The sequence below is a fragment of the Parus major genome, chromosome 14 (assembly GCF_001522545.3).
Source record: "Parus major isolate Abel chromosome 14, Parus_major1.1, whole genome shotgun sequence".
In the NCBI taxonomy this organism is placed as follows: Eukaryota; Metazoa; Chordata; class Aves; order Passeriformes; family Paridae; genus Parus; species Parus major.
The window spans coordinates 10,635,711-10,649,271 of NC_031783.1; the positions used below are offsets into that span (position 1 = coordinate 10,635,711).

General features: G+C 48.0%; 1 protein-coding gene across 1 annotated transcript in view; it reads right to left on the reverse strand.

Annotated features, from left to right (window-relative positions):
* Positions 1-13,561, reverse strand: part of ADAP1 (ArfGAP with dual PH domains 1) — a 46,330-nt gene that overhangs the window by 27,056 nt on the left and 5,713 nt on the right. Inside the window, exons 2-3 of the mRNA XM_015643026.3 lie at positions 8,977-9,107; positions 7,363-7,454 (exon numbers count right to left, since the gene is read on the reverse strand). Coding sequence (XP_015498512.1) covers positions 7,363-7,454; positions 8,977-9,107 — 223 coding nt within the window. The remainder of the gene's footprint in view (positions 1-7,362; positions 7,455-8,976; positions 9,108-13,561) is intronic.

Here is a 13,561-nt window from a genome sequence, read left to right on the forward strand (position 1 = left end):
ATAAAGGCATGTGTTATCCCAGCTTCACAGCAGACATTTTGGAGCAGCCTACACTGAAGACAGTAAAAGATCCCTGGCACTGGGTGTGTTTTGTAAAACCATCAGATTTCAACACATCAACTTCTCTGCCAATGAAAACTATTCCTATGCTTAATCACCTTTTCTTTTTTGCTGATTATGCAAACTAAATGGTATCATTTCAGCAGACACATCCCAGAATGCTCCAAGAACATAAACACACCAACATCGCTTATGAAAATTCATCTGCAGGTACTGCAGACACATTCAATGAATCTGCAAGGCACTATCCACTGAGAGCTGTGCCTGTGATTGGTTTCCTGGCAATACAGGAGGAAATAATTACACAGATTTTGTTCCCTGCATTGTGTCAGCTCCTTGCTTGGGGCACCAGCCTTCTCCCCAAGGCTCGGGGAGCACCGGTGTTTCCCTGCCCCCAAAACCCAGCTGTCAGCTCCTGCTGTAAGGGAAACACTGCACCGAGTCTGCCTCTCCCCTTCTGCTCTTTTCCTGTTACACATCTGCAAGTTTGACTGTGACCTCTGAACACCCATCTCCCTTCTGCTGCCATCCTGTGCTACGCTCTGCCCTGGGTGCAACCCATCCTCAGGAGGTTCAGGTGCACTTTGTACAGTCATAGAAAGGCTTGGAAGGGACATTAAAGGTCATCTAATTCCAACTCCTCGGCTATGGGGTTGCTCAAATGCCATCCAGCATCCAAGGGGGCTCCTCTGGCTCCAGCAGGATGCCTCTTCTGGATCTGATATCCACAAACATGGAAGCCTGATGACCCAAAAGGTGGCACTCGAATGCCTGTTCTATATTGGTGTCGCTAATCAGCAGAGCTACCAAAATTTAATCATAAAATAAACACAAATACTTGAATTTAATACCCTTCTTGCAATTTTTCCTGGCCAGCTGCTGTGGACAGCTTGTTAGCACTGAAGCCAAACTTGGGCCTTTTCAACAAGATGATTAGGGATCGAACTGGGAGCAAGAAAATTCACACCACCCTCGGCTCCAGCTGACGTCAGTGGATTCAGCAGGAGCTGCAGCTGCTCCGCGTCTCTCCGAGCCTTCCAGCACGGGGCTTTAAATACAGCATCAATTAAGATTCATCTGCAGCAGTGGGAAAACACTCCTGCTGTAGGATCGCTCACCAGATCCACTGCAGGGCTCATCCCTGGGGGATCACTTCCCTGCAGGGCCTGAGAGCCCACAGCACTGCCCACAGCACCCTGCAGTGCCTGCAGAGCTCTTGTGCAAGAGGGCACCTCCGGGGCAGCCACACCACGCCCAGAGGGAACCCTGAGAAGCTGCACAGTGCTCTTGGTGGCCTCAGCATCTGGCCCTGAACACAAGTGGCTGCGATGGCAGCTCCCAGAGCACACAGGAACCCAGCTGTGCATCCCAGCAGCCTCCTGGCACTGCACACATTATTCCCTTTCCTTATCATCATAAACCCAAGGTCTTCCAGCAATCATTTCCCAAAACCCAGGACACAGCGAGAGCAGCCCATAGTTTGGACAACCCAGAGCAAGTCCATCAGCTGCAGCTTCTGCTCCAGTGGTTATTTATAGAAAGCAGAACAACTCCAGTAAAAGAAACCAAAACAAAACCCCAACTAGGACAGCGAGGAGTTCACCTCTCCCTTCACTGCAAAAGAGAAGCTGAGAAGGGATTTGACCACATTCATGGACTAGATGTAATCCTGCTGGTGCTAAACCCCAGTTTCACTAGCACAGCTCTGATGAATTCATCCAGGAGCAGGAATGTGTCCTGGGACCTACAGGATCTGAGAGCAATTGAAGGGCAGGGACCATCCAGAAGACCCTCAGACCACGCAGGGATTGTATGAAAACAGCCACCACTTTCAGTGGACTGCTGACCTGATCTTAATTTAAGTATATTTTCAGGGGCTTTAAAAATATCTGTTGCTGTGTTTTAGTTGCAATGTACTTTTCCAGGCATGAATATGTGTGTATATAACCCAGGGCAGACATCACATATCCAACACAGGAGCCTCCATCCAAATCCCCCTTTGGCTCCAAAAGGAGTTCTGTGACCAGAAAGGACTGTAGTAACAGTCCCCTGGTATTTTACTGCATTTCTGGTGATGGGATAATACAGCAAATAAGCAAATATATTATTTGTATTTGTTAGGAAAATGGAAAGTGCATCATTCCTAAACTGCAGAGATGCACAGCTTTCAGGATCAACTCCAAAAGCTTTAACAGCCCACCTAAAGTCTGTTAGGCTGCTGGTTACTTGTCATTTTTTGGCAATTAGAACAGAAAAGTCCTTGTACTCATCAAAAACCTAGAGGCAAATCAAAAAAAAACCTCAATAAAAGAAAACGCTAAGGAAATCCACATTTCCAACGAAACAAGGGAAAATTCATCCCCCAGATGGGAAAGGACTGAGGAGGCAGCAGGTCCAGAGGCTGAGAAAGCACTGCCAACACCATTGGAGGCACTTGTTTCCTGACCACCCACATGAAAACAAGGGCTCTGCCCCGGGGGCCAGCAAGGAAGGTTCCAGAAGAAGCCACTGGAGCAGTTTTATCTTGGTCCCACCTACTCAAAGCTCACAGCAAAAAGCACCACAGGAAAAGCTGCTCAAGCAGTTTAATATCAAACTGTGGCTGCACAGCTTCAGAGTGCTGTGTGGAGGAGGTGCTGGCCAGCCAAACTCAGAGTCTCCCGTTTATTTTTTCCCAGGGCTCTCAGCTGGGCTGGCTGATGCACTCCAGAGCACACCCACAGATGCTGCACGGCCGCTGTGGCTTTTTTGGAGACATATCACAGACAAGAAACCCCAGCCAGAGGTGAAAGTGGCCCAAAAGACATCAAACACCACACACTACCACTGTCTAACTGCATCCTTGTGAGACACCATCAAGTCCAAGAAAGACAAAAGAAATGAATGTCATGCAGAAATACCATTTCCAGAAGGCAAATTTGTAGCTTCTGGAATTTGTCAGAGGTTTTCCAGCAAAAGCCAATCTGCTTTCCACAGGCAGCTTGGTGGATGCAGCTATGCCAGGTTTCTGTCCAACAACTGCTTTAATGAAACTTTAAGTCTGAATCCAAATTCTTTGCTCAGACTGCAAGGAGAGCCACTGCAGCACAGACTAAAAGCCTGTCTAGCTTCACACTGCTTTCCTATCTAGTAAGTTCTTGCTGTGAGGACTTGCTTTTAAATAGCTTTGTGGAGGCATGAGACAGCTGGAGGCTTCTTCCAGGCTCTCTGTGCATCACCTCAGCTTGTAGAGCCTGAGCATTGATGTGCCATCCCCTACCAAGACCAGCACCCAACAGCAAGCTGCCAGGGGAGAGCAAAAAGACAGGGGTTTGGCTCTCAAGGCATAAAACCCTTGCATTATGGATTTGGAGAAGTTAAAACTGGTTCTGAGCATGCAAAATCACAACATTTTCAATTAAAACGCTAACTGGTTCCTTTTTTGTTTGATTGCTTTACATGCACAGCCCAGTTCACTCCAACAGTATTTTTTCAGAATGGTTAAACACCAATTAAAAACATGTAGCAAACAGCCTCTGTCAGTACTACCTTAACCTTGTAGCAATTTCCTTTGGAAATTAAAGGAATCAATATGAATTAACAGGTTTACAAGCTAACAGCAAAGTGAAAATGAACAATAAGAGAAAACCCCGTGGCTGGTCAGGATTGAAGGACTGGACAGATCTCAGCACTGGGGGAACTCAAAAGAATTCCCAAGGCTGAGTGGCCAATTTGAGCCACCACAGGAGGCTCCACCACTTGGGAATGAGCTGATGAGAAGCCACTCCAAGTGGCCACACCACAGCACCTCAAACTTCACACCCAAGGCATCAGGCACTTCTGAAAGCTGTGAATGTAAGATCTGAAAACACTTATTAATAACAAGAAGCCTGAGCAAAACTCAATCTTACCCCTCTGGGCATTATGTAATAAAGTCTTTATAACGTTTTTATTATCTATAAAGCACTGGCAAAAGAAGGTGACAGAGGAAGTGGTGAGAAACACTGACTTTTTTTTTTTCCTGATTGCCACTGTGCCCCACACATGGGAGAGGAGGGGGCCATGCTGATCTCACATCTGGCTGAGGTGATGGGCTTGGTTGCTCCTCTACCAAATGTACCAAACTTTAAACTATTTAAAAAAAATAAAATAAATCCAGAGATCTACCAGGCAATTTTCCCTCTGCACATCTTAATCAAGAAGAACAGCCACTTCAGCTAATAACTGTTGTTCTTTAGATGAGTACATGGATGACTCCTCAAGGCGTGCACCTCTCTCTGACTGATGTCTCAGCTCATTCCAGATACAACCACCCAGCACAACTCATGCCATCTCCTTCTGCCCCGTTTTTCTGTGCTGACAGTCAGTACATTGAACTCTCTGCATGAGGAGCAGATGTAGCTCCCACTTGTCCAAGCACAGAGAGAGGAGCAGAGCAAGGCAGCTCATTCGCAATTCCACAGGATGAGGCTCTGCATTCCCAAATCCAGCAACAGAAAAGGATGGTGAGTACTGGGCAGGGACAGGGAGGTACTTCCAGTTCTGCAAAAGCCCAGTAAGAGATTATCTCACTGTCTTCTATCAGTTTTCAGCCAAGTCAAAGACTGAACAACAACTTTTTCCTTTGCTTTTACTCCAGAGTGAGTACCTGCCACTGAGTGGTGACTCAAAACTCAGCCGTGTGCTTGCAATGTCTCTGCCCCATAAAAATCCACATCACAGCTCTCCATCTGCTGCTGTGGTGTACCAAGCTGGGCCTTGACCACTTGTGAACATCGAAGGAGAGGTTTTGTGGTTTAAATTCCACACCCACAGCTCTTTGGGCCAACATTGCATGGTGTAGGAACAGCCCAGAGTCTGGGACTCATTTCAGTGTCAGGGATTCCCCACAGGTGCAGGAGCTGGCTGCTCTGGTCACTGTCCCTGGGGCATGGGTCAGTGCTGGCAGACAGAAGATAAGAGGAAAGAACAGAAGGGGATTTTTTTCTTTTGGTCAGGTAATATTTTTATCTATGAACAGCTGGTAAACTTTCCCTGGGCAAATCCAGAGCACCCCTCCAACTTCTCTAACCTTTGCCAAGTGTCATGCAGAACCAGGAAGCCACAGTGGGGTTTCTGAAGGATACAGAAGCCAAATGCACCAAGCAAACAGCGTGAATTTCTCAAAGAGACAGCCACAACATTGTAGGCAAGAAGAAAAACGACAAGCTGGCACTGCAGCACTTCTCCCTCTTGCCCTGAACTTCACAATTCTTCATGCAACCAAAGCAGAGGGATTCCAGAAACAGCATTATAAAATTAAGCTTCAAATGAACAAACAGCTGTCCAGGCACTGCAGCTGTCCAGCATGTGCTGCTGTTGGAATTAGAAGCACCAAAACCTCTTGATGCTGCAGAAGATGGCTGGAATCCTTGCCAGAGCTGGATGGAGGTGTCACCCATGGCGATGTTTCCCAGGGCTGTGAGCAGGGAACAGCTCATGCTATTGCAGTGACTGGACTGCAGCGAGGCGGGGAAAAAGCTAAATATACATTCCTGTAAAAAGCAGCACTCCCCTGCACTTGTTTAGCATGCATCTGCTGAGAGGCACAGAGAGCCCTGAACTACAGACAGGAAAACACAACCTGGCACAGCATCCTTGAGACACTCCCAGGGTGTAATGTGCCCACAGCTGCTGATCCTGCAGCAGTGTCAGGAGATTGTCTGCTCCTGTGAGAGGTCCCATCCATCCCTTTGCACCCTGCTGTTATGGCAGGGACCCAGCAGTGCTGCTCCAGAGAGCCCCTACAAGAGCAGAGCTGCAGGCTGAGTACAGAAATCAGGCCATGCAGGCTGGTAATTGTCCCAGCGCAGAACAGGCACAAGCTGGGACCAGAAAAGGGTCAGAAATTAATCTTCCAGCTGCTCCCAGGAAAGATGGGCCTTGCCTCATCCTCCCAACGAATCGGTAAATAACCAAAAGGAAACAACACACCAAAACCCTTTCAATCCCCTGCTGCAGCTCCCCACAGGTTCCCAGCGCGGTGCTGCTCCCTGGGGCACGGGCTGTGGGTGGAGTGGCTGCCCCAGCAGGGTCCCTGTGAGCTCAGACAGCCCTGGCAGGGCTTGGCTGGAGCTCAGCCACCACCTGGCACGGCTGGCCAGGCCTCACAGCTCTGCAGGGTGGAGGGGAGAGCAGCACAGCAGCAAAGCTGAGTTACAGAGGCCAAAGCAGCACAGAGCCAGGCACAGACGCTGCTGCCAGCCCCACAGCAGCAGGGATGGGAATGCTGGAGGGCTCCACGCTGCCTGACAGCACGAGCAGCTCCTGCTGTGTCTCAGGCTGAGCAGTGCAAGGAGAGCTGGGTGTGACTGGCCCCCAGATCTCAGGACACACCTGAGATCCCTGCTCCCCACCACGCTCCTCCAGCACCAGCTCTGCACCCCTCAGGTCATGGAGAAGAACCAGAACTCTGCTCCTGGGCAACCTGAGTTAGGTAGCATCTAACTGAACTTGGCTGAGACTTAGGAGTAAACAAAATCAAAATCCCCTAGAATTGTGTTTCTCCTACCAATCCTGCTTCTCCAAACCCAACATGACAAGCACATGCAAGCCTCAACATGGCACAGCCAAACTGCTGGGGTTCTGGAGGTCAGAACATCACATAAATGCATGCTCTTTTCTTGTCAGGCCAGGCAGCTCCACTCACACAAAAATAAAAAAACACATTGATACACAGCAGGACTGGACCCTAAAAGCCAAACTCAGTTCATCCCCTTGCACCCTGCATGGTACAGCACGTTCTGGCTGCTCAGCTTCGTGCTCTACAAGTCCACCCCAGCCCAGTGGGGAGGTTTACTCCACACTGTATGGACACACAGCCTTTTATCTGCCTTCATGGAGGACATTATTTGTCATCTAGGTGAAAAAAAACCAACACAACCCCCCCAGAATTTTTGCATTAAAAATAACCCAGGATCTCACACAGAAGATTAGCAAGTTCTGCTTTGATGCAGAAGAGGGATTTGAAAAGACAGAAGAAATCAATGGGTAGAAATTGGCATTCTTGTAGCTTTAGAAACTCGGAAGAGTCTGGGGAACAGACAAACTATTGACTCCCCTGCATCATCTCAACTGTACTTATTAAACAAGATCCCACACGTAGCATAAACTCTACCATATGCATGCAGAAGGAAAAACATTTTCAGGACCTTTTATAAATGAAACCTCCACTGTGGCTAAAAAAAAAAAAGAGTATTATACTTAAACTAAAGTATTAGTAGATCTGAGGCTGCAGCTGCACAAACAAATAAATGTTGTTTACCAGCAGAAGATTTTACTTACTGGCAGTCAAGATACGTTGGTTTGTAATAAAACGGTGGCATTTTAGATTCGTATTTTGCTTTTGCTACATTGTTTCCATTTGAGGCCATAAACTGTAAAAAGAGAAAAAAAAAAAAGGATTTAAAAATGTTAACAGTATTCTCCTCTATTCTGTTTTACTTCTACAGAGCAATAAAATTATTGGGATGGGGGACCTGTTCTCTTACTGAGAGGTTTGCCCAGGACTGTGCACAGAAGGGTTGCTGTAAAAACCGTGCCTGCAAACCAGGGCTCAGAAATAAATATTGGATATTATTGCTAGAGATCCTACAGCTTAAAATGATGCTGAGGACATGTCCCAGTCCCACCTGCATGATCCCCACAGGAGCAGGAGGCAGCACACAGTGGCATTTCCCCCTCACAGGCATGGGAATCAGATGGCTCCCAGGAATCCAGTATGGGAATGAGGAAACCAGAGGGCAAAACCTCACACGGGGTTTTAGTCTCCGTGTGTTACAGCTCCAGCAGGGTGAGAGCCTCTGACAACACATCCTGTGCTTCACATCACATCACTTGTGCCAAAAGGATGATTTTGTTTTTGCAAAGTCATTGCAGCTACCTCAGGAAGGAGCTTGAAGCAATAGACAAATAAATAAATAAACAAGCAAATAAATATATAAAAGTTCTGTCTGACTTGACAGCCCTCCTTTCCAACAAATCAATATATAATGTTTATATCTCCCCTGCCAGCTCTCCTTTTCTTCTGACACACAAATGGCTAGTTGAGAACTCAGCGAAGAAAAACTCCTTATTTCCTTATTCATATATTTTATTTTTTAAAACTCAATTTATAAGAATAAAAACCCCATTGTTTTCCAGGCAGCCATGCTAAATACATTTTGTTTTGTGTCAAATGCCAAGTATACAAACGTAACAAGCAGCTAAGCTTTTTTTTTGTTTTTATTATTGTCATGGTTTTGAATTTCTCATATTTACATATTCAAACTATTCCCCCAAGAAATATCAGGGAAGGAAATACCCATGCAACACTAAGGCCTATTCTCATAAAACACACAACTCCATGAGGTGCAGCTTTCAGAAAAACCTCAACTCTACACACAGAAGACAGAAATCAACGACTGGTGGAGTTCTTCATGCCTTTGAAAACATCAGTAGTCAAAGCAGAAAGGTTTCCTGGTGCCTTTAGCAGCACTACACAAATCTAGGATGGTTTGGGGCAGAAACAGAGAGAATTTATATTGTGAGTGTTTGGTTTTTCAAGCTGTGAATTTAAGAGGAACAAAGCCAGCAGTAGCTGAGCTGGGCAGGGGTGGTAGACCAGAGATATTGTAAGAAGCAAGAGAAGACAACTCATTAAAAATTAGTAATTTCTACATGCTATTTCTCTGACATTTTTATAGGGGTGGGGGAAACCCTCACAAATCCTTCACCAAATCGGCACTCGATGTCAATCAGCATCACAGCCCTCATTCCCACATTCACCATCCAGACACACTTTCTGGAATCACACTTGTTGTGAAATCACATCTTTAGAAATCACATCTGAAATCACATCTTCAGAAAGGGCTGCAAGGGGAAGAGCCCAAACCCCCTGGTGCTCCCAGGTGCACGTACCTCCACCTGGGCATCATCCCAGTCATCCAGGCGCACCGACTTCACCTTGCTGACCTGGGGAATGCTGCGGTGGATTCCTGAACAGTTCAAGCAGATGAAGATCCCGAGGCTGTGGGATGCCCAGTCGGGGTCTGGAAGCAAGAAGGAAAGAGGGAATTGCACTTGACTGATCTGTTGGATTCAGGGCAGCAGGAGGCAGAGACAGGGCATGGCAGAGGAGTTCAGGAGTTCACCAGGTCTGATGTCCCTGAGTCTAAAGGCGTCAGATAAATATACAAGGAAAATAAATGTTTATATTGATAGGAATACAAATTAAACTAACAATTAACAGATCTGCAATCCCCAATGCAGCTGTTATTCCTCAAACTCCAGTATACAGACATGTGCCCAAGACCTCCAGAACTCACTCCATGCTCACATGAAGAGGGGAATATCCGTCTTTCATGAGGAAATTCCACTTAAACACTGCATGGAACAGAAACTGCATCAGCTCAGGGAAGCCGCTACGCTGCTCCCTTTTTATGTATTTATTTCATGTGCTCCACACAGAGACTTTCCTCCCACAGCTGCAGCTCCCAGCAGCCCAGCCCTCCATGCCAGGAGGTTTCCAGCCCTTGCCTTGATGGAAAAATGCTGCCAGTAGTAGCTCTGTACTTTCTCTGAGCAAACCACACACTGTTCACAGCCCCAGGCTGACATCTCACACAAAGCACTGGAAACACGAGTCCCTTGCCTCCAAATTCCTCCTTGGGAGAGGCACTGCCCGAAGAAGGGAGACAGAGGGGTGGGAGGGGAGCAGGACACATCCAGCAGTGTCCCTGGCACTGCCTTGCCAATAAAGCCAATACAGGGATCTTTGTTTGAACTCCAAGGCAAATGTCAGCGCCTGCGGAGCCAGCTGCGCCCCAGCAGAAAGAGCTTCACTGCAGGTCACCCAGCCAGACACTAAATCCTGCATCCTCCCCAAACCCACAGGGCTGGGAGCCCCCCAGCCAGCCCAGGCTGTCGAGGGGTAAGGGCAGCTCTTCCCTCCCCACAGCCCCTCCTCACCTGTTTATTCCCCACTGTACCTGCACTGAGCCCTCACTCCCCACAGCTCAGCAATTATTTATAGAAGGCAAGGGAATGTGCTTTCTCCTCCTGATCCATATTTAATGCTCTGGCTGTGTCAGTGCAGGGAGCAGGCTGGCACGGGGCAGCTCAGCTCCTGAGGGGGAGCCACGGGCAACCACCAGCCTCGCCTGCAGGGACAGCCACCAGCCTGCCCCTCAGGAAGGGCAGCTCAGTTCTCCAGGGGTGGCTGTGCTCAGATGTAAACCCCTGTGCTAAAGAAGGATTCTCATCAGACACAGCTGGCTGCCCGCGTGGGAGAGGGAAAAAAATTCCCAAGCTGATACAAGTCCCACCAGCAGACACAGAGGTGGGTTTTCTTCTGTCTCACGTGGTCTCCTATCCTCATCTGAGACCCCAGCGACTACAACTCAAGCCTGGCAAGTGTAAAAGCAGTCAGGTTGATCCAAGGGCCTGGTGCTGCCCACCCTGCTCCTTCCACAAGCAGGGGGTGACTCAGCTTCACACCCCATCCCACACCCCCACTCCTCCTGACCTCCGAGACTGTGGCCAGTGACTGGGCAGCAAGAACCAAGAGCTTGGCATGCTCAGGCACTTTCTGTGCTCTAACTCGTCTTGCTGTCCTCTCTCATCTCCAAACATATTTGTAATCAAAGTCTGGGACCCTCCAAACTTCCTGCCACAAAAACATCCCAAGGTCCAGCCCTGCTGAAGGGTCCCAAAGGGCACAAGGCAGGCAAGGTGAAAGCACCAGGGTCTCGTGTTCAAGCAGCCATCGCTGACCTGAGTGATCAGAGACACGGAATGCTAAGGGATACCATGGAGTGGTAAGAGGGTCCAGAGGACAGAGCCATGGCAGCAAAGGTTGGAGCTGGGTCCCTGGGCTCAGAACATTCCAGGACAAATGAGCTTTAGTCCTTCCCAGAGTAATGAGATCTGATCAAAGCACTGCCCAACCCAGGGAAACATTTCAAAGTATGCACTGGCCAATAAAACATGTTTTATTGGGAGTCCCATGCCTTTTAAATGTTACCAGATTTATCTTAGGGATGCAGATGGATTTCTTCATGTTGTCTGCAGCTTTGTGGAGTCAGGCTTCCAAAGTCCTCCCCGAGAGGTAACCCCTCCCCTGCCTGCACTGCTGTGTGTGACAGGAGCAGGGGACTCCACACCTTCCTCCAGCCTGGAAGGGGAACAGGTGTAGGAACATCCTGCAAGAAGATTCTGGAGGAGACTCCAGCTCCAGTGGCCACCAAGTCAGCTCATATCCAAACTGTCTCCTCTTGGCATGGGTGAACAGCATCTCAAGCAACAGGTTTCACTCACACCTGGGCTTTAAAGCGTTCTCCTCACACCAGCAGGCTCTTCTTCAGACCAGACTCTTAAACACACTTCCCCCCTGCTCCACACCTTGGCAAGCCCTGTCTAATTAAGAAAACAAAAGATGGATTATATCACAGGGTACACACACACACCTAAATCACATCACAGGCAACGGTGATGTGGTGGCCCAGCCTTGGAAGGGATGCTCTCAGCTTGTTCAATAAACCACAGCCAGTAGCTATCTCCTCCTGGTCACCTTCCTGTCAGCATTTCCCCTCCTGCCTAGACACAAATCCACATCCATCCAACACCACCAGTGTCCCACACAGCAGATTTCAAGGAGGACCATGACAGAGATGAACATTTCACCTTCCCCACCAGACCTGACCCCAGCCATTCACACCTCTGCCAGGTATTAATAGCAACTTCCTCCTCACTCCTCTTCTGGTTTTAGAAAAATGTCTTTCGTGGCAAGGGTGGGTGGAAGAACTGTGGATGCTCAGCTGGGTTTGTGCTGCTCTCCCATCACAGTCCAAAACCACCCACATTTGGTGACTGGGTTTAGTCCCAAAGGAAACACCAGGCAGGAGGAGAGTTCAGAGACCTCAGGTACCGACTTAGCCACATCCAAAAAACTGCTGGGTAGTGAAAACCCCCAGAACAAACTGATCTGCCAGGGCAAGTCTCTCTGAAATGTCACTGTTACCATAATCTGAGATTTCTCATGGCTCTTGCTCTCCTGGCTGAGGACATCTAACAGAAAACAAGGCAGCCCAAACCTTTCCCAGGCTTTAGTTGAAAGCCAGAAGGAATTTCTCAGCATCATCTGAACAAACCATAGGGTTACAGAGCCATGGGAGCCCTCGGGCTCGTGCTCCCCTGTGACCTCCCCGTGCCAGGGCTCTGCCTGTGGGCAGGAAGCAGGGGGTGGAGGATTCCCCAACTTCAGCTTCTGGAGGGATCTGCCAACTCTGCTTCCCCTTCTCTCCCACCCCCTGCACTCGTGACACAATTGTCCAAGAAATCCAGCAAGGAGACCCACACCCACACGTCTTCTGCAGGGACTGGTGACACAGCCTGGCCATGCCAGCCAGGACCAGCACCCACGGCTGCAGGGATGCTTCTCCAAATCCTTCTAAAGGGTTTGGGGCTGTCAGTGGCTGTGTTTCTCCCCAGACACATCATGCTCTGTCTCTCTGCTCTCCAGCACAAGTTCTCAGCTCAGGGACAGGGTGGATAACACCAGTGACCCCCAGCCTCAGCTTACCACAGACTCCAACCCTTCAAAAGACTGCACCAGAGATAAGACAACATCTTGTCAAACATAAAAGTAAATTTTCCTAAGTGTTCTCACACAAAACAGTGAATTTTTGGGCAGGACAATTAGTTCAGAGAGCCAATGACCCCAGGCTGCATGGCTGGCAAGTTGAGTCTCCAAAAGCAGGTGAAGTCCACCCTGCTGCTGGACACTTCAACAGCTGGAACACATTCTCCATGCTGGATATTACTGAGAGCTCAGTAATTTTATTATTCTGTCTGGGAATGTGCCAAGAAAGTGCACTAAAATGGCAATATGTCATAATCTGGGTTTTTTGGGCATTGCTCAAAAAAGATGATTTTTTCCCTAAGCCTCCAGAATTTTGAACAAACAGCAGTGAAGCCTAATGAAAACTCTCCAGCATGCCTAAGTTCCACACAAATTACTTTATTCCATTATTTCAAGCCAAAAGGAATAAAAATGAACGAGGAGCAATGGGAACATTAAACCACATACACTGCTGTAAGTGCAGAAAGACTCCTACCCTGAATGACCAATTCCAGATCTAAAAGGCTTTCACTGCTCAATGTGGTAGAGATTCTTGGTAACTTATAAACAGATTATAATGCCTTTCAAAATAAAGATGTGGGTCAGCTTCATTTTAAAAATGAAAGGAACAAAGAAAGCCAAACTAAACTCAGGAGAAGAGCACTGGGCTGGTATTTTCCCATATCATTAATCTGAAAGCAAAGGCATAGCCAGAGATTAAAGAAGCACCCGAAACAAAATTAAACACTTGGGCAATGCAGCAGAATTCAGAAATTAACTTCTCCACCCAGCCCTTTTTACCACCACAAACCTCAGGAAAACCCAGCACAGTGAACCATGAACACCACAGCTTGAACCCAACATTCCTGAACTTAGGGAAAAAGA